This window comes from Heterodontus francisci, chromosome 3 (genome assembly GCF_036365525.1).
Source record: "Heterodontus francisci isolate sHetFra1 chromosome 3, sHetFra1.hap1, whole genome shotgun sequence".
Taxonomy (NCBI): Eukaryota; Metazoa; Chordata; class Chondrichthyes; order Heterodontiformes; family Heterodontidae; genus Heterodontus; species Heterodontus francisci.
In genome coordinates, this window is record NC_090373.1 from 19,710,704 (window position 1) to 19,733,587 (window position 22,884).

At 46.3% G+C, this 22,884-nt stretch overlaps 1 protein-coding gene across 1 annotated transcript in view; it reads right to left on the minus strand.

Moving 5' to 3' along the window:
* The window catches only part of si:dkey-103j14.5 (isoaspartyl peptidase/L-asparaginase), a 272,215-nt gene extending 254,696 nt beyond the window's left edge, over window positions 1-17,519 (minus strand). The window contains exon 1 of the mRNA XM_068017146.1: window positions 17,333-17,519. Coding sequence (XP_067873247.1) covers window positions 17,333-17,519 — 187 coding nt within the window. The remainder of the gene's footprint in view (window positions 1-17,332) is intronic.
* Window positions 17,520-22,884: the final 5,365 nt, after the last annotated feature.

The following is a 22,884-nucleotide window of genomic DNA, read 5'->3' on the forward strand; positions in this document are numbered from 1 at the left end:
TCTCTCAAGATTAACCCTTTGATACCTTATACTACAATTATCACATTGCTGTTTGTGGGAGCTTGTTATGTGCAAATTGGCTACTATGTTTCCTACACAACAACAGTGAGTGCACTTCAAAAGCACTTCATTGGCTGTGAAGCACTTTGAGACCTCCTCCAGCCCTAAAACCATCCAGCTCTCTGCGCTCCTCTAATTCTGGTGTCTTGCACATCTCTGAATTTCATCACTCCACCATTGGTGGCCGTATCTTTAGATGCCTAGGCCCAAAGCAATTCCCTCCCCAAACCTCTCAGCTTCTCTCTCCACCTTTAAGAAACTCCTTAAAACATATGTCTTTGACCAAGCTTTTGACCACATGTCCTAATATCTCCTTATGTGGCTCGGTGGCAAATTGTGGCTGATAACGCTCCTGTGAAGCATCTCGGAACAACTTCTACCTTCAAGGCGTTACATAATTGCAAGTCCTGCCTTACTTTCTGAGAGCACTTAAAAAGTAAAGCACAAACATTAAGCATACTCCAAGATGTGAAACGCAGCAACAAAGAGGTCAGGTGGTACAAAGAAACTGTGACAGACCCAAGGGCCCAGCTTGTTCCAGATCATAAGTATCTCTGTATATTATGTTCACTTTATGGAGCAGCAAGTTCAATCTCTTCTTCCTGCTTAAATTTTTTGTGTCGCCTCAGGCCAATCTTCCACTCTGAAAATTCTCATTCTGTTTGCAACAGTCATTTTTTAACATACAAAAAGGAATGTTTTAAACAATCTGCTTTTAACCTCTCAGTCATCAAAGCCCATTAAGAGCTTAACTGAGGCCAATTAAAGGAGGCCAGCTGGAATTTTCCAGTGGGCCTCCAGATTCTCATTACTGAAGGGAACATTTCAGCTGCCTGGAGGTGGGTACTCAGCGAAAGTCTGGGCGTCCAGCACTCCACCAGGCCTAGAGGCCCTCCCTACCTGCCTGAGCACAGAAGCAGCCACAGGCCGCCCTGTGGAGGGACACCCTGATCCTACAGTCGTGGCCTGGCTGCTGAATCCATTTTTTAATTAAAGATTTAATTATTTGCAGAGAGTGCACCTCCATGTTGAAGCACCCTCTCTCTTACTTACCTTCCATTCTAGCCGGCTGCTCCTATCAAGCTGGAAGGCCTATGATTGGCCCTCCAGCTTAGAGAGCCCGCCCACCATCCTTAAATGGATGGAGAATCTGTGCCCATGCCAATTAAGATGGCACCCTGGTAAAAATTCCAATGAGTATCTGATCCTTCCCCCCCCCTCCCCCACCCGGGAGTGGGTTCAGGACCTGGAAACAGCCCCAATCTCTATTTCCTGCCCCCAGTGGGAAAATCAAGCCCCATATTTCTGTTAACTATCTGGTACAGACGTTCATAGACAAATATGTCAAAACTTCAAACAAATATCCAATTGACAGAAAATGGACATAATCAATCCTTTTCCCATGACATTTACTGCCTTGACTAACTATTTCCATGCCCACTTTTAATACCTTTCCGTTGTCCTCACTGAGGTGCACTTTCCTTTTCATTCATTAGTTTGCACCACTTTCCTGCTTTTTAAAGAACCTGCTTACTGACCATTTAACCCACTTTACTGCTCTCGCTCTCTCCCTCTGTGACTGAAGGCAATGTTGCCCAGTTTACTTTTCATTGTTGTTCTCTCTGCCTGCCCCCTCACCCTGCCCTGTCTCTTAATCAGCAGGGTCTGTGTTCAGGTCCCATTCCAGTGTTTTGAACACATAATCCAGGCTGATAATTCCAGTGCATAAGTGAGGGAGCACGGCACTGTTGGAAATGCTGAATTTTGGATGGAACTTTAAACCAAGGTCCTGCCTACCCTCTCAGGTGGATGTAAAAGATCCCCGGAATCCTGGCCAATATTTATCCCACAACAAACCTCAAATTGGCCACAAAATTGGCTCCATGGCTGGTGCTGCTTCTACGGAAACCTGTAAATTCACAAATATCATCCAAAATGCTTACGAACACTTGACTGAAGTGTACAACCTCCTACAGCCACATCTGCAGCCACACAGCAGGACGAGGACGGTGGTGCCAGTGGCATTGAAGATCACTATGGCCCTAAATTTCAATGCCAGTGAATACTTCCAGGTGGGAGCCAGTAACACTGTAAACATTTCACAGTTCACCCTGTTTCACTGCATCTGGAAAGTGACAGAGGCCCTGTACGCCAACAGAGGGGATTTCATAGTTTTCTCTAACCAGGAAGAAGCAGGACAAGTGGGCATATGGCTTCGCTAGGGTAGCAAGATTCCCAACAAAGCAGGGTACCATCAACTGCACCCACATGGTTCTGGAGGTGCCATGTATCAATCGGCAGATGTACCGCAACTGCAAGGGGTAGCACTCCATGACTGGGCAGCTGCCGTGCGGCCATGCCCAGAAGATCCTGTTGGTAAATGATGCTATCCTGGCAGCAGCCATGACACATTTATCCAAGGCCTGCTATCTTTAGAGAAACAAGGAGTGTTGCTGGGTGATAAGGGATACCTGGCCATGCATGGACAACATGTCTACAATGAAAGCCATGCTGCCACTAGGTATGTCATGGAGAAAATCATTAGCATTCTGAAACAGTGGTTTCACTGCCTGGACCACTCTGAGGGAGCCCTACAATACTCACCCGAGCATTTCTCCCAGTTTGTGGTGCTCTGCTGTGTTCTTCACAATCTCACTCTCATGAGGCACAGCCCTTACTGTTAAATTCCGGAAAGCTTGTTGTGGAAGGATGATTCTGGAGCCTATCTATATGCTGTTTCACATTTATTGTATACAGTAAAAGGATTACAAACAAATAGCTTTTCACTCAAACCCTCCACCAGTCTCAGTAAGTGTCTGCTTATAAGTGCTCAAGTAAAACCCCAATTAACACCCTCCACCTGCATATAATCAAACAATTGATAGACAATTAACACTTACCAGGCCTTTGGAGGGCACCTCAGGAGGAGGATAAAGAGAAGGAGGAAGAGGACTAGGAAAGAGGAGGTATCTGGGACCTGGAGGGGCTGTCTGTGAGCAGCTACTCAGACTATGGTTCCCCAAAAATCTCAATTCCCATATCACTGCTGCTGTGCCAATCCCCACTTTTCAATCCCTCTGTACAGACCATTGCAGCGTCCTCTTAGTCAAAATCCTGCCACAGAAAAACCATTCCATAACAACTTTATCCAACAACACTTCCAATAATACATACAAAACTGAATTATACACCCTGGTGCATCCCTTAATGTCTCTCTTATGGGTGTCTTTACACAGTGCTACCCCAGTGGCTGCAGCATGGCTGGTGGAAGGCTGTTGACTTTCACTGGGGGAGACCGCAGACAGCTTTGCTGTACAACCTTGAGCAGCTCTGGGTGTTGAGCACCCGGATTCAGACTGCAACATCCTAGCATGGGCGGTAGCAGTCCGGGCCGACTGGTTGACAGGCAACAGCAAGGGCATTGATGGAGTGGCAACAGTGGGAGCACGAATGTTGCCATCCTGAGAGGGGACAACAGGTTCGTGCTCCACAGAGCCACTGCCACTCCCCCGGGGCGTTGCCACAGCAATCCTACAATTTGCTAGAGGACAGATTGCTGGACTGCTATGAGAACCTGCATGGCCTTTTGAGCACTGAGATCCACAGCCATGATGACAGCAGTCTGAGCCTGCATGGAAGCAAGCATGGGTCTTAGGCTTCAGTCAAAGCTTTCACTGCAGCACTGAGACATTGGGTGGTTTCTGCTTGTACTGCAGTGGAAGCTGAGATAACAGGCACCAGATGCTGCGTTATGGCTGGGTCCGTAAGTGCTGTCATGGAGTTGACTACCACATCCACGCTGGAAAGGATGGGCTCCAAGCTCTGCATGATCCCCCATGCTGGTTTGCAGCCAGACTCCTCCATGCTCCTTGACAGTGACAGGAGGCTCCATGGCAGGTCTGCCAATGCACACAGCATCACAGTGTACCTGTTCATCAGCGATCTCCTGAATGTTGCCCCATCAAGGTCCTCATCTGAGACCTCTGCAGCAGAACTCATTTGTGACCTCACTATCCCTTCCCCCTGGCCTGGCTTTAGCCTACTAATGCCCAGTGACTCACCACGTGTAAATCCCGGCTCCATACAACCATTTAATCGACCTGCAGTGCCACTATCTGAGCTGGCAGCTGCGAGTGTCAGATCATGTGACGGTGCTTTTTCATCAGAGGTCTAGTGTAGCTCTTGCCCTTCATTATCAGGCAGCACTGGTTGGACATGTAGCAGGCCTTGGGTATCTGAATGCAAAGATGCAGAAGGGAAGGGTCGAGATGAGGGAAAGGATGGGGGGTGGTATGTGAAGAGTGGAAAGCAAGAAGTCAATGGTCATACCATCTGTAGCTTGTACTTCATACCAGATAGCACGATGAGGGTGAAGCAGGATTTGAGAAGGTGCCTAAATCAGGAACATACCGTCATCCTGCATGTTCTCAGCAATGCCATATGCAATGGGATCAGTCACAGCCAGCTCCATGAGGCAGAACACCGTCTGCTCCAGAGGGCTCAGTTGATACAGGCGTTACCTGTTCCCCATGCATTCTGCTCTGCTTCCTCCTGTTTAGGGATACTTTGTCCTGCAAGAGAGAGGGAAGACTGTCAGTGAGTGTGTTGCACTGTGCTTGGGTAATGTGTCCGCCCTAGCTCATTAGCTGGAGGTATGTGGAAGCTGCGAGAGGTGTGTGAGAGGTTGGCAACATTGGTAGGAGGTGAGGGTGAGGTGGAGGAGCTGAACATTAGGCATGAGTCCTGGTTGTTGCTGGGTGATTGATGGGGTGTACTGCATTGAGCAGTGTGAGAGGTTGGTGTGACGTGGATAGAAAATGTCATTTTAAGATACATGCACTAACCTTGACCATTCCTGTCAGGTCATTGACCTTCTTCCAGCACTGCTGCCAGGTCCTCAGGGCCAGATTCCAGGAATTGACCTCCCGGTTCACCTGTTCCTATTCCCTTCATGTGGTGACTCCTTTGTCCCCCTGTGGAAAGATATCCTCTCTCCTCCTTTCAACCTCTATTACTAAGGCCTCCAGCATCACATCCAAGAATCTGGGAACTCTCTGCTTGGCCTGTTGTTTCATTTGCAGTCCTCTTTCTTTCATGAAGGCTTCCCTGAGACTGTTCAACCAGCTGTTGTAGCCTGAGTGCACCTCCCCTTTAAGAGGGGCAGGCTGCCTTTATGTATTGCAGGCTGGCTGTGTGTCCTGCTAGCCATGCACGCACCTGGCCCCAGCTGCTGAGCATGAAGTCAGTCTGCAGCGCATTTCGCTTTGGGCTGCAGGTTACAATCATGTGGATGTAGTTTGTGTGCTGTCTGTCTCAACGTAACCAGGCGCGGGTAACCACACATCACTTTTCCTGCACCCAATATTGGGCCTAATCAAATACTTCCCTCCTAATCTGGTCATTATCTCAATTTCTCTTTGTGGGACCTTAATGTGTGGACATTGGCTGCCACCTTTCTGACATTGTCTTGGATCTAGCAACCAGGCGCTGGGCTTCACAAGCCTCACCAGGCTTTCTGGAGAGAGAGAGAGAGAAAGGGGGGGACACAGCCCTTCTGCTTCTGCACCGTTTGTGTCACTGGCCTGTCTGCCTTTGTCCAAGGGAAACCCCCAGCTTTCACATAGATCGACAGACGGTCACATGACTGCCTCAGTGTATTTTCTGGCACCTTCTAATGAGATTCAAGGTTAGGAATTTCCATCTCCACAGGCCAATATTTAAACTTGGAGGTGTTTGCTCTTTCACAGGTCAGGATGGCCTTGAATGCCCTGCTAATGAAAGCAATCACAGATACTTCAATCACTAGAGCAAGCCATTGTTCTGGGTACAGGCTCAACAGACATGTGTCTCCTCTTGGAGGCCTTGGAATGTGAAAGGTGTTTCAGATGCAAATTGCAGTGGCCATCTTGGCTGCCAGTTTTTTTAAAAGTTAGCTGTGGGATTTTTCCATTAAACGTTTAATGTAAGTTTCCAAACAATGAAATAAAATTCCTCATTTGGCATAGCAGGTTTTCTTGACATAATGATCAAATAATCTGTTTTTTGTTATTGACGGATCCTATCCCCCATGCCCATATCCCTTGATTCCCTTAGTCCCCAAATCTATAGATCTCAGTCTTGAATATACTCAGTGCCTGACCATCCACAGCTCTCTGGTGTAGAGAATTCCAAAGATTCACAACCCTCTGACTGAAAAAATTTCTCTTCATCTCAGCCAATCTCTAAGTGGCCAGCCTCTTATCCTGAGACTATGACCCTTAGTTCTAGACTGCCCGGCCAGGAGAAACAGCCTCTCAGCATCTACCCCGATATGCCTTCTAAGAATTTTATATGTTTCAATAAGATCACTTCTCATTCTTCTAAATTCCAGAGGTATAACATTTTATTCAAGAAATGGCACTTTCAACAGTGCAGCACTTTCTCAGTACTGCACAGTCAAAATAAGGCATCTGTAACTTCATTGATACATGGGGATGTAGCAAAGGTCCTGGGGGTTACCATTGACCAGAAACTAAACTGGACCAGCCAAATAAATACTGTGGCTACAAGAGCAGGTCAGAGGCTGGGAATTCTATGGCGAGTAACTCTCCTCCTGACTCCCCAAACCTGTCCACCATCTACAAGGCACAAGTCAGGAATGTGATGGAATACTCTCCACTTGCCTGGATGGGTGCAGCTTCAGCAACACTCAAGAAGCTTGACAAAGCAGGACAAAGCAGCCCGCTTGATAGGGACCCCATCCACCATTTCAATATTCACTCCCTCTACCACCGATGCACAGTGGCAGCAGTGTGTACCATCTACAAGATGCACTGCAGCAACTCACCAAGGCTCCTTCAACAGCACCTTCCAAAGCTGCGACCTCAACCACCTAGAAAGACAAGGGCAGCAGATGCATGGGAATTTCACCAGCTGCAAGTTCCCCTCCAAGCCATACACCATCCTGACTTGGAACTATATAGCCATTCCTTTACTGTTGCAGGTTGAAAACTTTGAACTCCCTTCCTAACAGCACTGTGGGCGTACCTACACCAGATGGACTGCGTTGGTTCATGAAGGCGGCTCACCACCACCTTCTCAAAGCCAATTATGGACAGGTAACAAATGCTGGCCTTGCCAGCGATGCTTACATCACATGAACAAAAAAAAAATCAGATGTTGAATTGTGTCTGCAGGTCAGGTTGCAGCAAATGGCACAGTTCTTTTACAGAATCCCTGCTCGGCTGTAGTCTCCTGAAATACATCTTCTCTGGTAGTTCTGTCTAGGGTAGTATGCCTCCGTAATAAAGAACTGCATGACCTGGTCATACATCTGTTATGTCTAGTTACCTAACAGACTAACCTGTACACTTCTTCCTGGATTTAACCTGCCAAACAGTGAGCACTAATGGAGCGCTGAACCTGTTTGACATGATGCAGTGACCATAGACCTGCTACTTCCTCAGTGCTTCAGTCAAACAAACGAAACTGCAAGTGCTGCTGGAGTGCTGGTTTTAAATTACTGATCTGATATGTGACAGGGAATGCCACTAAGGAAGCAGTCAAACTGCAATTATCGGTGATTGGGAAAAATCAACAATGTCTTCCTGCATTATAACAGTGTCCACACTTCAAAAGCACTTCATTGGTTTACAAAGTGATTGATGACAACGCTACGTCATCAGGATGCGCCGCGGTGCGCACACGGTCTCGGGCCCTCTGCGCATGCGCTGCAGTCCGGCTTGCCAGGACCAGTTTGCGCATGCGCAGATGACGTCATCGCGTAACGTCATCTTCCTCGGGGAACACGCCAGGTTGGCCTCTGCGCATGCGCAAACTGGTCCTGGCAAACCGGACCGCAGCGCATGCGCAGAGGGCATGAGACCGTGTGCGCATGTGCGTCAATCTTCCGAAAGCTTCGGTGCGAGTTTTTGAAAATGGAAGGAGGAGAGGTTTCGTCGGGCATTTTATCTCAATTATTTAGTCATTTTGGACATTTGCTTAATTTTTATTAGACAGAGGAGATTGTTCCAAGGTAAGTTGCTCTGAAAATATTTACATTGTCTGGGGCACCGCATGTACTCCAGTCCCTGTTGTTAAGTTGGTCTGAAAACATTTCAAGGGAGGGAAGGAGGGAAGGAGGGAAAGGAGGGGGGAAAGGAGGGAAGGGAGGAGGGAAAGGAGGGAGGGAAGAAGGGAAGGGAGGGATGAAGGGAGGGGAGGGAGGGAAGGGAGGAGGGGAGGGAGGGAAGGAAGGGAGGGAAGGAGGGAAGGGAGGGGGGAAGGGAGGGAGGGACGGGGGGAAGGGAGGGGGTAAGGAAGGGGGGGAAGGGGGGAAGGAAGGGGGGGAGGGGGAGCAGCGGAGCGGAAGAGGAGTGCCTTTTTCTGTGCATGCGCCATAAACACAAGGACTGGCTGATGAGATGGAGCCAATTAATCTGCCCAACAATTGCCCGGAAGCACCTTCGGATGGAGGTGGCCATGCGCTGGACATCAGTCGCGTGCCACAATCCATGGATCCTGAGCGTTTCACCCCCTGGCCTAATGATCTGATGGACCATACATATGCCTGCCTGTTCAAAGCTCCACTTCCCCCACCTGCGGTACCCTCTCCTTGCTGTTCAGTTACACAGTCACCTGTTCCTGCACCCATCCAAGCAGTGCACATGGACACACAGCCACCTGTTCCTGCACCCATCCGAGCAGTGCACGTGGACACACAGCCACATGTTTCCCCATCCGCCCTTGAAACAACCATGCAGAGCCTTGTGAGACTCCGCAATTGCCAGCTGCTGCCTGTCAAGCAGAGAAGGCGTCCAAAGGGGTCAAGCACTTGGGGAACATTCAGCAAGAAGAGACTGAGCACTAAAAGAAACAAGCATGCCGTGTCCAGTGGTAGCACAAATGTGAATGCTCTTGCTGCGTACACAACTGGTGAGGTGGGAGTGCAGCCACACCATTCTCCATCCTCAGTATTGCTTTAAGGCAAAGGTAGATAAGAGTGAAAGAAATGGAAGATGATGCTGATAGTAGTAGGCAGGATTAAATGGGAATGGATGGGAAGACGCACGAGTAGCATAACCACTAGCAGGGAACAGCTGGGCTAAATGGCCTGCTTTATGTTCATAGTCCAAAGGAAAGAGTAGTGAGGTAGGGGATAAGGTTACAGGGACGCAAGAGGGCACTGGCAAGCAAGAACTTGGTTTAAAGTGTGTCTACTTCAACGCCAGGAGCATCCGGAATAAGGTGGGTGAGCTTGCAGCATGGGTTGGTACCTGGGATCCTGATGTTGTGGCCATTTCAGAGACATGGGTAGAGCAGGGGCAGGAATGGATGTTGCAGGTTCCGGGATTTAGATGTTTCAGTAAGAACAGAGAAGAGGGTAAAAGAGGGGGGGGTGTGGCATTGTTAATCAAGGAAAGTATTACAGCGGCAGAAAGGACGTTTGAGGACTCGTCTACTGAGGTAGTATGGGCCGAGGTTAGAAACAGGAGAGGAGAGGTCACCCTGTTGGGAGTTTTCTATAGACCTCCGAATAGTTCCAGAGATGTAGAGGAAAGGATAGCGAAGATGATTCTCGACAGGAGCGAGAGTAACAGGGTAGTGGTTATGGGGGACTTTAACTTTCCAAATATTGACTGGAAATACTATAGTTCGAGTACTTTAGATGGGTCTGTTTTTGTCCAGTGTGTGCAGGAGGGTTTTCTGACACAGTATGTGGACAGGCCAACCAGGGGCGATGCCACATTGGATTTGGTACTGGGTAATGAACCCGGCCAGGTGTTCGATTTAGATGTAGGTGAGCACTTTGGCGATAGTGATCACAATTCGGTTAGGTTTACCTTAGCGATGGGCAGGGACAGGTATATACCGCAGGGCAAGAATTATAGCTGGGGGATAGGAAATTATGATGCGATTAGGCAAGATTTAGGATGTGTAGGATGGGGAAGGAAACTGCAGGGGATGGGCACAAACGAAATGTGGAGCTTATTCAAGGAGCAGCTAATGCGTGTCCTTGATAAGTATGTACCTGTCAGGCAGGGAGGAAGTTGTCGAGCGAGGGAGCCGTGGTTTACTCAAGAAGTTGAAGCGCTTGTCAAGAGGAAGAGGGCGGCTTATGTTAGGATGAGACGTGAAGGCTCAGTTAGGGCGCTTGAGAGTTACAAGCTAGCCAGGAAGGATCTAAAGGGAGGGCTAAGAAGAGCAAGGAGAGGACACGAGAAGTCATTGGCGGATAGGATCAAAGAAAACCCTAAGGCTTTCTATAGGTATATCAGGAATAAACGAATGATAAGAGTTAGAACAGGGCCAATCAAGGATAGTAGTGGGAAGTTGTGTGCGGAATCAGAGGAGATAGGGGAAGCGTTAAATGAATATTTTTCGTCAGTATTTACAGTAGAAAAAGAAAATGTTGCCGAGGAGATTACTGAGATACAGCCTACTAGGCTAGATGGGATTGAGATTCACAAGGAGGAGGTGTTAGCAATTTTGGAAAGAGTGAAAATAGATAAGTCCCCTGGGCCAGATGGGATTTATCCTAGGATTCTCTGGGAAGCCAGGGAGGAGATTGCAGAGCCGTTGTTGTTGATCTTTATGTCGTCATTGTCGACAGGAGTAGTGCCGGAGGACTGGAGGATAGCAAATGTTGTCCCCTTGTTCAAGAAGGGGAGTAGAGACAGCCCTGGTAATTATAGACCTGTGAGCCTTACTTCGGTTGTGGGTAAAATGTTGGAAAAGGTTATAAGAGACAGGATTTATAATCATCTTGAAAAGAATAAGTTCATTTGCGATAGTCAGCACGGTTTTGTGAAAGGTAGGTCGTGCCTCACAAACCTTATTGAGTTTTTCGAGAAGGTGACCAAACAGGTGGATGAGGGTAAAGCCGTGGATGTGGTGTATATGGATTTCAGTAAGGCGTTTGATAAGGTTCCCCACGGTAGGCTATTGCAGAAAATAAGGAAGTATGGGGTTGAAGGTGATTTAGAGCTTTGGATCAGAAATTGGCTAGCTGAAAGAAGACAGAGGGTGGTGGTTGATGGCAAATGTTCATCCTGGAGTTTAGTTACTAGTGGTGTACCGCAAGGTTCTGTTTTGGGGCCACTGCTGTTTGTCATTTTTATAAACGACCTGGATGAGGGTGTAGAAGGGTGGGTTAGTAAATTTGCGGATGACACTAAGGTCGGTGGAGTTGTGGATAGTGTCGAAGGGTGTTGTAGGGTACAGAGGGACATAGATAGGCTGCAGAGCTGGGCTGAGAGATGGCAAATGGAGTTTAATGCGGAGAAGTGTGAGGTGATTCACTTTGGAAGGAGTAACAGCAATGTAGAGTACTGGGCTAATGGGAAGATTCTTGGTAGTGTAGATGAGCAGAGAGATCTTGGTATCCAGGTACATAAATCCCTGAAAGTTGCTACCCAGGTTAATAGGGCTGTTAAGAAGGCATATGGTGTGTTAGCTTTTATTAGTAGGGGGATCGAGTTTCGGAGCCACGAGGTCATGATGCAGCTGTACAAAACTCTGGTGAGGCCGCACCTTGAGTATTGCGTGCAGTTCTGGTCACCGCATTATAGGAAGGATGTGGAAGCTTTGGAAAGGGTGCAGAGGAGATTTACTAGGATGTTGCCTGGTATGGAAGGAAGGTCTTACGAGGAAAGGCTGAGGGACTTGGGGTTGTTTTCGTTAGAGAGAAGGAGGAGGAGAGGTGACTTAATAGAGACATACAAGATAATCAGAGGGTTAGATAGGGTGGATAGTGAGAGTCTTTTTCCTCGGATGAGGATGGCAAACACGAGGGGACATAGCTTTAAGTTGAGGGGTGATAGATATAGGACAGATGTCAGAGGTAGTTTCTTTACGCAGAGAGTAGTAGGGGCGTGGAACGCCCTGCCTGCAACAGTAGTAGACTCGCCAACTTTAAGGGCATTTAAGTGGTCATTGGATAGACATATGGATGTAAATGGAATAGTGTAGGTCAGATGATCGGCGCAACATCGAGGGCCGAAGGGCCTGTACTGCGCTGTAATATTCTAATTCTAATTCTAAAAAAAAAAGAAATGTGCTTCTTTTTCCAGCACCCTCACATCATTCATGTTTTCCCTGAGAGCAGCATTGAACCATCACGAGATAGGGGCAGTTACATCATCCTGACTCCTACAGCTGAGGTGGGTACTAAGTGATTCATTGGCCTATACTGCAGAGCATAAAGCATGCGCAACAGTAATTTCATTGGAGGGAGGGAAGCTCTGACACTGATGTTCTTTCACTATTTCCTTTCATGTAAAATGTGCCCTTGAGTAAACAATCCTTGACACTTAAGGACGGCATTCCAGCAAAGGAGGCAGTGCAGGAGATGACACAAGGATGTGCTGATTCCTGCATCTGAGGTGGGTAATAAGTGCTTCATTGGCGACGTTATCAATTGGTGCCTTCACTGCAGAACTTAAAAAGGTGTGCGCAACAGTAATTTCAGTGGATGGAGGGAGGCAAGCTCTGACTCTGATTTGCTTTTCTTCTTTTCATGTAAAACATGCCGTCGAGAAAACAATCCTCGAGACTTACGGTCAGCATTCAAGCAACGAAGGCAACTGGATCATGCTGCGGAGCTCATCACGATGTGGAAAGGAACATTGCATTTATGGATGAATTGGGAATGCACGTTGGGATGCGTTTGGGGAACATTCGCCAAGAATAGACTGAGCTCAGACTCTTGTGACTTTGCCTTCTTCACATGGACAATACAGTAGTGGAATAGAGAGCCAAGCGTTCATTCACCACAAGGCTCTCCAGGAACAATCTCTTTAGCTGTGCATAGCAGAGACTCGGCCTGTCTGTCTAACGAGAATGCTGGACACAACACTCATGTATCCATGCACAGCAGTTCCTCGGATACTTAATGAACTTAAATAAAACTTCTCAATAATTAAACCCAGAATTGTTGAGGTTTTGTTTTGGATGCTATTTCCCCGACTTTGCAACTGCACTTCAGATATTCAACTATGGTGGAGGGGTGGAGGTAGGGGGGTGGGGGGGTAGAGGGGGGGGAGGGTGAAGAGGGGGATAGAGGGGTGGGTGAAGAGGGGGAGGGAGGGATGGGTGAAGAGGGGGAGGGGTGGGGAGGGAGGGGTGGGGAGAGCGGGGAGGGGTGGGGAGAGGGAGCATGCAAAATGCAGGGACCAGACAGTTGCAATGCCTGAAGTACTGTGGAGAGGTAGAGAAAGCAACTGGATTGGGCATCCGCAGCTGGAGGGAACGGCTGAATGGAGAGGGCCGGAAGCGAGAGGCCGTAGAGAGCATGCAAAGACCTTGGTGTCACCGGGTCCAGGGACTGGCCAGTAAGTCTTTTGTTGTTGTGTTTATGGCGCATGCACAGAAAAAGGCACTCCTCTTCCGTTCCGCTGCTCCCCCCTCCCACTCTCTCCCCTTCCTCCCTCTCCCCCTCCCTCTTTCCCCCCCTCCCTCTTTCCCCCCTCCCTCTCCCTCTTCTCCCCCTCCCTCTTTCCCCCCTCCCTCTCCCTCTTCCCCCCCTCCCTCTCCCTCTTTCCCCCCCCTCCCTCTCCCTCTTCCCCCCTCCCTCTCCCTCTTTTCCCCCCTCCCTCTCCCTCTTTCCCCCCCCTCCCTCTCCCTCTCCCTCATCCCCCCCCCCCCACCCCCGTCACCGCTACCGCTGGTCCCCCCGCGCTGCTCTCCCCGCCCCCCGCGCTGCTCTCCCCAGCCCACTCCACTCTCTCACTCCGGCCATTGTATTCTGCCACGTGTTTGTCAGGTTTCATCTCTGTGATTCTTTGACCAGCGCCATCTTTATTCCTGGCAGCTGCTACAGTCGCAAGCTGTGACGTTTTCGTGGCACATGCTGTATTTGCGCATGTGCCAAAACAGCGCCACCTACCGATCGCGTTGTCAACAATTGCGGTCTTGGTTTTAAAGTGCTTTGGAACATCCTGAGGACATGAAAAGCACAATATAAATCCTTTTGTTCTTCCTTTTCATGCACAGGATCTCCTTTTTAATGCAGAATATTAATTTCATTCAGGGTTTAATTTGTCAATGATTCCATGGGGTTTGTATGGCAGCAGTTAGGTTACTCCGTGCATGGCTTGCAACAGCCAGAGTAATTTCCAGGCAATAGGCAGCAATGAACTCAAACAGTAGAACCAGGTCAACCTCTTCAACAGGATCCCTGACTCAAACTCCACTGAAAGGAGTCTTCAGGAGCTACTATGTCAGTCCCATCTTTGATCTTAGTTCTTCACTTTACTGAGGCAAAGCAATACAGTGGGTAGCAAGCTCACCTCTGAGTCAGAAGGCTGTTGGTTCAATATCCACTCCAGAGAATTGAGCCCATAATCTAGGCTGGCACTCCAGTGCAGTACTGAGGGAGTGCTGCACTGCCGAAGGTGTCATCTTTTGGATGAGACCTTAAACTGAGGCCCTGTCTGCCCTCTCAGGTGGATGTAAAAAATCCCATGAAGAAAAGCAGGGGAGTTCTCCCTCATGTCAGGGCCAATATTTATTTCTCAACCAATATCACTAAAACCAGGTTATCTGGTCAAATCACATTGCTGTTTGTGGGAGCTTGCTGTGCATAAATTGCCTGCTGCACTTCCTGCCTTACAGTAGTGACTACACTTCAAAAAAGTACATCACTGGCTGTAAAACGCTTGAGGACATCCTGGGGTTTGAAAGGTGCTATATAAATATAACTATTGAAAGTTCAGCAGCTGAGCCATACCAATCAAACCTGGACACAAAGTCCACTGAAGAGATACCAGAAAATCTCTGCTCCCATGTCTCAATCCCTGGTCTTCTGACTCCAGTTAGCACATTGCTGCAAAAATGCCGGAAACTGATTCTGGTATAATCTTACTGTCCCCGAGAAAGATAATAAAAGCTGGCTTCAAACTCCATTGTGGATCTGAATAGTTTTTCTCTCACCATCTCAATTAATGGTGCAAGGGACAGTTTTATATAATGGAAGATAAGCTGGTGAAGTAAACCTGTCATTGCAAAATCAATAAATAGAATGTATGGGACAGTTTAAAAAGGACTGTAAGAACTATTGAAGAAAAACCAGCAGGGCTGTGTACATTTTATGTTAATTGGACGACAATAAGTGGAGCTGAAAGGCTGTTGTGAACAGGACTATTGCAGAAACAGTGTTTGAAAGACGAGCTACCTGAAATGTGAATGCTCGGAACCCTTGAGCTCAAGAGAAACTCTTGCAGCCCTGCAGGATGAATGTCACCGTGGCGCTCCCCCTCTCCGTGCTTCCATCGAACGTCCGGCAACAAAGCAGGAGCAACCCCGGAATATCGCCACTGGTGTTTGGAGGGGAAGTGGGTGATTGGAAGGGAGTTAAGAGACATATTTGGAAGCCAACAAGTCCTACCAGCCCTAATTTAGTTGGTAAGATAATATTTTACTCCTCAGCTTCCCTCGTCAATGTTCTGTGATTGCCTTTAGGAGTGATGTCCCTTTAAGATCTTAGTATGCTAATGAACTAAGTGCCAGGCCATAGTCATGTGACTACATGCCAAGGGCACTCTGTAACTGTAACACCAAGAGGCAGCTTCTGTAAATAGTTAGCTCTGTGCTGTATGTTATAGTTAGTTGTTGATAAACCTGTTTTGAAATCTTCAATCAACTGAACTCCATGCATCTCATTTATGTAGCATCAGCCAATATAAAAAGCTTCACATTTCCGTCAATCCCCTTTGATATTGCACATACTGGAGGAAACCTTCTGAGAAGATAATGTCCTGATAACTTGACACTGCAAAGTTCAGTCAGATGGGCAAAGCCTGATATCACCATGGTTTGAGTTCCACGCCACCACCCACCCTATATTATCCTGGAGGCTCCAAGAATTAAAAGATTAATCTCCAGGACACTGCTGCCAGCAACGCAGGATAAAAATCACAGCAGCAATAAATAAAAAACATGTCTATTTTTCATTTTTGTTTATCAGTTATAAAAATAGCAGAGAAGCATTAAAAAAAAATCTGCTTGACTAGGCTGGGTGGTTGGAGGTGGGAGGTCATGATAAACATCCAGGAATAGATCCAACCAGAATTGGCAACCGTAGCTAGGAATAGAGTTGAGGATTTGGCTTGGATTTGATCATGCTTCAAAGGAAACATGGATAACAACCAACTTGAGTTCTTGTGACACTTTTGTAGTATGATCGTTTATTGACTCAAAACTGTCTGGCTCAATGTGACTGAAGCCTGCTCAATGGGCCTAATTCTAGATATTGTTGAGTTGGTCCCAGCACAGTCTGTGGCCTGTTGTACTGATTAAATAACCTGCTCTTTTTGCCTCTTTAGACTTTTTTTTTATTAGTGAACCATGTGCAGAAAGCCACCCAAACTTCTTAACAAAAATGGGAGTCAGGAATTATCCAGGAGAGAGTTGGGAAGTTTTTACAAGAACTTCTATTGCACAGTGCAACCCAGGTATGAAGTCTATATTATTTCTATGAATGTAAATATGTATGGTCAAATTTTGCTGGAGCGGAGAATATTGTGGTATGCTGTAAGTTAAAGCTCTTCCCTCACCCTTCAGCTCAGAAATGGTTTACAATGTAACTGCTGGAAGTGTGAGCTGACAACAGAGTAGCAGGGCAACAGGGCATCTGGGACCTTTGTAAATGATGGGACAAACAGTCTATCTCCTCAACAAATGAGATTTAAAGATTGAAAAAGAAACAGAGGAATGACAGAAAAGAAAATAGGGTGAATTAGAGTCAAATCAGGTACAGAAAGAGAAATGAAAAGAGAGAAAGAAAGATTGGATCCAGAGAGAGAAAAGAGGCAGCAAAGGGGCAGTAAGAAAAATTTAAGTTCAACATTTTAAAAATCTCTATCCACAATTTACTACCTGCAGGAATGAGACTCCACAGTTTCAATTGTTCCCTTTCTAGACTGGGGAGGTTGACTGGCAGAAACATCAAACTCTTCATTAGAAAAAGTACTTATGCTGTTACGTTCCAGCCCTAACTTTCTGCAGAGTGTTTAATGAGTAATTAATGTGCAAATGCAGCAACTTCAAGAAATTTCCGGTAAGGTTGAGGGTGAGATGCCATTTTCACAAAGCTAATTGCAGAATTGTCCAGCAACTTCTGCCAATTCACAAGTCATGAGATACCTCGGCCTCTCCACAAATTGCTGGACGATTTGCACATTAATAACGGTGAGTGCCATTAAACTCACCTTTATTTTGGCAGCAAAGTCTGGGCCATTGTAATTTTGAATTTTGTAACTCAAAGATGGAAATTATGAGTTTTGTGCTTCCTTACCTGCATCGAATATTGGATCATCTTCTAAGATCCTGACTGCAGCTTCCACAGCATCAACTGCACTGGCCCCATTTTCCAACAGCCTAAAGCTCTCCTTCGCAGCGTGTTTCACTCCTTGAATACTTCCCTCTGCAAATTCATCGGGAATGGCCCAGGCTCCCCCATGGACTACAATGATGGGTTTCATTTCAACCTAGAAATCTGACAGAGGCACAGCTTAGCAACACTTTCCTTGATGACATGGCGAACACTGGAAAACTCGTGTTTGCTCAGGTATCTGCAATGACTTTGTGTCCAAACTCGGATACATATCTTTCAATTTGTTATGTGTCCTGATCTTGGCCGGCCAAGGAATCTTAAGTTTCTTCAGCTAAAGGGAGAGATAATTACAATTAAATCAACCCACTCTCTCACGTTCTCAGGGCTGGATGTAGGGCTGCTTGCAGAGCAGAACTGAAGAGGCTGAGAGCAGCCCACATGGCCCTCATCTGGTGTGGCGAAAAGAAGCTAGTAAATATGGGAAGGGGAACCCGAAAAACCCCACATAACATGAAAATAATATTTTCATGCAATACACATATGCAGCTGGCTTTCTGGGCTGTTCACCAAGAACACAGGCACTACTCTTTCAGCTAATAGACTGAAGAGGCCAGGGCTCCTTTCTCTAGAATGGAGAAGATAAAGGAGTGACCTGATACACTTCTTTAAGATTAGGAATTCGATAGGGTAGACCCAGAGAAGGTGTTTCCACTTGTGGGGGAATCCAAAACCAACAGTCATAAATTTAATATAGTCACTAATATATCCGATAAGGAATTCAGGAGACAATGCAAAATACTGCAGATTCTGGACATCTGAAATAAAAACAGAAAATGCTGGAAACACTCAGCAGGTCAGGCAGCATCTGTGGAGAGAGAAACAGAGTTAACGTTTCAGGTCGACGACTTTTCATCAGAACTGGAGTTCAGGAACAGAGAGTGGTTAGAATGTGGAACTCGCTGCCACAAGCAGTAGTTGAGTCGATAACATAGATACATTTACGAGGAAGCTAAATAAGCACATGAGAAAGGAATAGAAAGTTATGTTGATGATGTGAGAGAACTGGGAGGAGGCTCTTGTGAAGCATAAGCACCGAATGGCCTGTTTCTGTATTGTAAATTCTATGTAATTTTCATTTCCCCTTCCTATACTGCAGTAATAGAGGCTGAGGGGAAATGTCACTTAGTCCCTTTACCCAGACAATGCTGAATTCATTGAATGCTATTAAAGATGGTGCTTATCCAGCCTCATTACATTACATAAAATATTCTATGTGTTAACTGTGGCTCAGTGGGTAGCATGCTCACCTCTGAGTTAGAAGGTTGTTGGTTCATAAACCCACTTCAGAGACTTGAGCACAAAATCTACACTGACACTCCTGTGCAGTACTCAGGGGGTGCTGCATAGTCAGAGGTGCTCCCTTTTGGATAAGATATTAATCCGAGGTCCCCTTTACCTTCTCAGGTGGTTGTAAAAGACCCCATGACACTATTTGTGTTGTGTTGCTGAAAATATAATTGTTACTACACTAGTGCACTTTGCTGCTCAGTATTGTTCAAATGTAAATGCATAGGAATATACAAGATATAAAGAGTTATCTATAGCAACAGGCTGACAAAGATAATGAGTACACCACTAAAACATTATATAGCAAATGAAATTATTATTTGGCACCCAATGCAGAACAAGTTTATGTTCCATTTACTAACTTAGTTGCACCTGTACTCAATTTGAACACAATGAAAATGGGGCTACTGCAGAGTCAGAAATGAGTATGTTGTGCGACTATCTGTTTTAAATTGAACTTACTGAAGCCAGACTTGCACGAGCGGTGTAATTCAAAGGCTAACTAGTTTTCTGCACTGTTGGAGAGGCAGCATATGTCAAGACTGTAATTTTATTACCTCAGAGAGTTGTCCTGCTTTGTCTCAAGGGGAAAGTTGAATGCTCAGGCCAAATAAATTCATTTCTGATCAACAGTCTGAAGTGACTGCATGCCCCATTGTGGGAACACCTGTGAAGAATTTTTTCTATGTTGCTTTTCCTTTCAGACAAACAACTGCATCTGAGGCACTGGGATCCTTTACAGAAAAACCACCATTAGAAAGATCAGCATTTTTCATAATTGGAACAATTTCTCCACACCTCAAATCTCCCAGAAGGCGAAAGCAAGAAGTAGATTGTCATAGCAACATAAGAATTGCTGGATGTATAAAGACCAAGGTCCATCTGATTTGCCTTCTAGCATCCTGGTAGTCACATGATACAACAATAATAATAATCAATCTCGATCAATAAGTCCAAATCGACCGAGACATGAGGAAAACCCCCAGTGGTGGAAAGATTTGGAACCCAGAGGTACAAAGTCACCTGTTCCTCCCAGGCTACACTTACCAGATGTCATGTCTCAAATTACTCACATACTGTATGCCAGAAGGTTACTTTCTGAAAGACATCTATCTAATTTGCATTCAAATGAATCAATACTAACTACTCCCACTGTATCCCTAGGAATCTCTAAATTGACCACCCACTCACCGAAATGTTTCCAGATTAGTTTTGAATTTACCATTCTCCAAGTGCAGGCCATGTCCTCTGGGAGAAGAGGTCCAACCCAGCATCCCTTTGTATAGGGGCAGTGGTGTGATGGGGGAGAGTCTGGGAGTCAGGGGGAAGCACGCCTCCTCCTCCTGGCCCACAAGCAGTGCTGCAAAGGCACTTACCTTCTCCCCAAAGTTATGTTCACCTCACATCAGCTTCCCGGTTTCCCTACGCCTGGGTTATCCAACCAGCCAGGGTTAAATCTGTAAGCCAGGTTAAATCAGAGGCTGCCTGTCTCATTAAAATATTTAAACTGCTATCTTGCCATCCGGGAGTGGGTTAGCTGCCCGTCCCTCATCCCACCTCTGTTAAACCTGGGGGTGGGTGAATTAGAGGCGGGTTCCCAATGTGCTTGGAATTTTAGCCACTTAAGCCCCTCATTTGCACCCAATTTCATGCACTCACCCTTGTTATAATTCCCCCACGAATTTCCACCAATTTGTTTTGAATTTACTCCCTTTAAGCGCAGATTGTGTTCTTTGGTTCTGTTCTGGACAAGCTGAAACAATTTACTGTAGTCTAGATTATCTGGTCCCTTTGAAATTCTAAAACTGCAATCACACCCCCTCTCAACCTTCTCTTTTCCAGTGAGAACATGCTTAACATAAACATTCCTATATATCCAATCTCTCCATCCCCTTAATCATTCTGGTTGCCGCCTACTGTATCCTTTCAATAACTGTAATATCCTTTAGGTACCGAGGTGACCAGTGCTGTACAAAGTATTCTAAGTGCGGTCACACCAATGATTTATCAAGTGGCAGCATTATCTCACTATTGTGGCTTAATATTGATCTTTTAATACGTTCCGACATCTGATTAGCTTCACTCACTGCCACTGAGCAATGTTACAATAGCCTCAATTTATTGACAATCAGGACCTGCAGATTTCTGTCATTTTCCCAATGCATTGCTTTCTTTCTGTTTAAGTAATTGTCCTTTCCTGGATCTTTTGTCCCCATGCAAAAAACTTTACAATTTGCTACACTGAATTTCATCTGCCACCTGCCTGCCCAATTTCCAAATATATTCAAATCCTTTTACAATTCATCTTGTTCCACTTTGCAAATTTAGCTATTGTGCTCGTGACTCCCAGCTCCAGATCATTTATGGAGATATTAAACAAGAGGTCCCAAAACAGACTCCTGTGGAACCCTTTGCTGGTAACATACCCCAGTCTGATAATAATCCTGTACCATCATCCTTTGGGTTCTATTTTGCAACAAACTATGTAGCCATTGTGAAATATTTCCACTGATTCACACTTCCTTTCTTTTCAGTCCCAGCCTTTCCAGAGGAACTGTATCAAAGACCTTTCTGAAATCCAAGTACATTACATCCACTGCCTTACCCATATCAAGCTACTTTGTCATACCCTCAAAGAAAACCAGTAAGTTAAATTGACAATACATCCCCTTCATGAACCTATATTGGTGATATGTTATGATTTTATTGTTTCCAGATGCTTTAGGAATTTAGCTTCATAACTTTAGTTTCCATAACTTTAGTCACACCGGGCATAGAACTCACTGCTCTGTAGGTTCCTGGATTACTTTTGATACATTAAAAAAAATGTAATATTTGCCTTTTTCCAGTCCCAGGCATCCCTCCAGTATCCAATGCTTTCTGGATAATGTATGTCAGAGTTCCTACAATTTCCTCCTGTGGCTTCTTAAGAATCCTCGGATGTATTTTATCCAGCTTCCTAATGCTTATTAACAACAACAACTCAATATTAATATAGCCCCTTTAACATAATAAAACATCCCAAAGTGCTTTACAGAAGCATTATAAAACTAAGTACAACTCCGAGCCACAAAAGGTGATATTAGGTCAGATGACCAAAAGCTTGGTCAAAGAGGTAGGTTTTAAGGAGTATCTTAAAGGAAGAAAGCGAGGTGGAGAGGCATAGGGAGAGTATTTCAGAGCTTGGGCCCAGGCAACTGAAGGCACGGTCACCAATGGTGCAGCGATTAAAATCAGGGATACACAAGAGTCCAGAATTAAAGGAGCACAGGTATCACAGAGGGTTGTGGGGCTGGAGGAGATTACAGAGATAGGGAGGGGCGAGGCCAAGGAGGGATTTGAAAACAGGGATGAGAATTAAAGGCCGGCTCGGGTCTGCAAATGAAACCCCGACCCGAGCCCAACAGAACCACATCTGACCCGAGCCCGACCCAGCCCGAGTCCATTCATTTTTCCTTGTGCCCGACCCGACCCGACCCGACCACCAGAATATTCAGTTAACAAGCTTGTGCAGATAAGCAACAAAAACTGTAACCGGACTTGAAAGGTTGTTTAAAAAATACATTAAGATTGGAGCCACGTACCGAAAGTGGTGATAGAGTGTGTCCGACCTGGTCCGACCCGACCCGAGCCTGAATGCTGCACCCGGAAGAGCGACCCGACCCAACCTGAACCCCGACACGTCATCGGGTCCCATAGGGTTCGAGTCGGGTTGCCATGCTCTAATGAGAATTTTAAAATCAAGACATTGCTTGACTAAGAGCCAGTATAGGTCAGTGAGCACGAGAGGTAATAGGGAATTGGGACTTGGTGTGAGTTAAGACACGGGCAGCAGAGTTTTGGGTGACCTTAAGTTTATGGAGAGTAGAATGTGGGAGACCAGCCAAGAGAGCATTGGAATAGTCAAGTCCAGAGGTAACAAAGGCATGAATGAGGGTTTCAGCAGCGGATGAGCTGAGACAGGGGCGGAGACAGGCAATGTTACGGAGGTGGAAATAGGTGGTCTTAGTGATGGCACGAATATGAGTTCGGAAGCTCATCTTGGGATCAAATGTGACACCAAGGTTGCGAACACACTGGCTTAATCTCAGACTGTTGCCAGGGAGAAGGATGGAGTCAGTAGCTAGGGAACAGAATTTGGAGGGGGAACTGAAAACAACGGATTC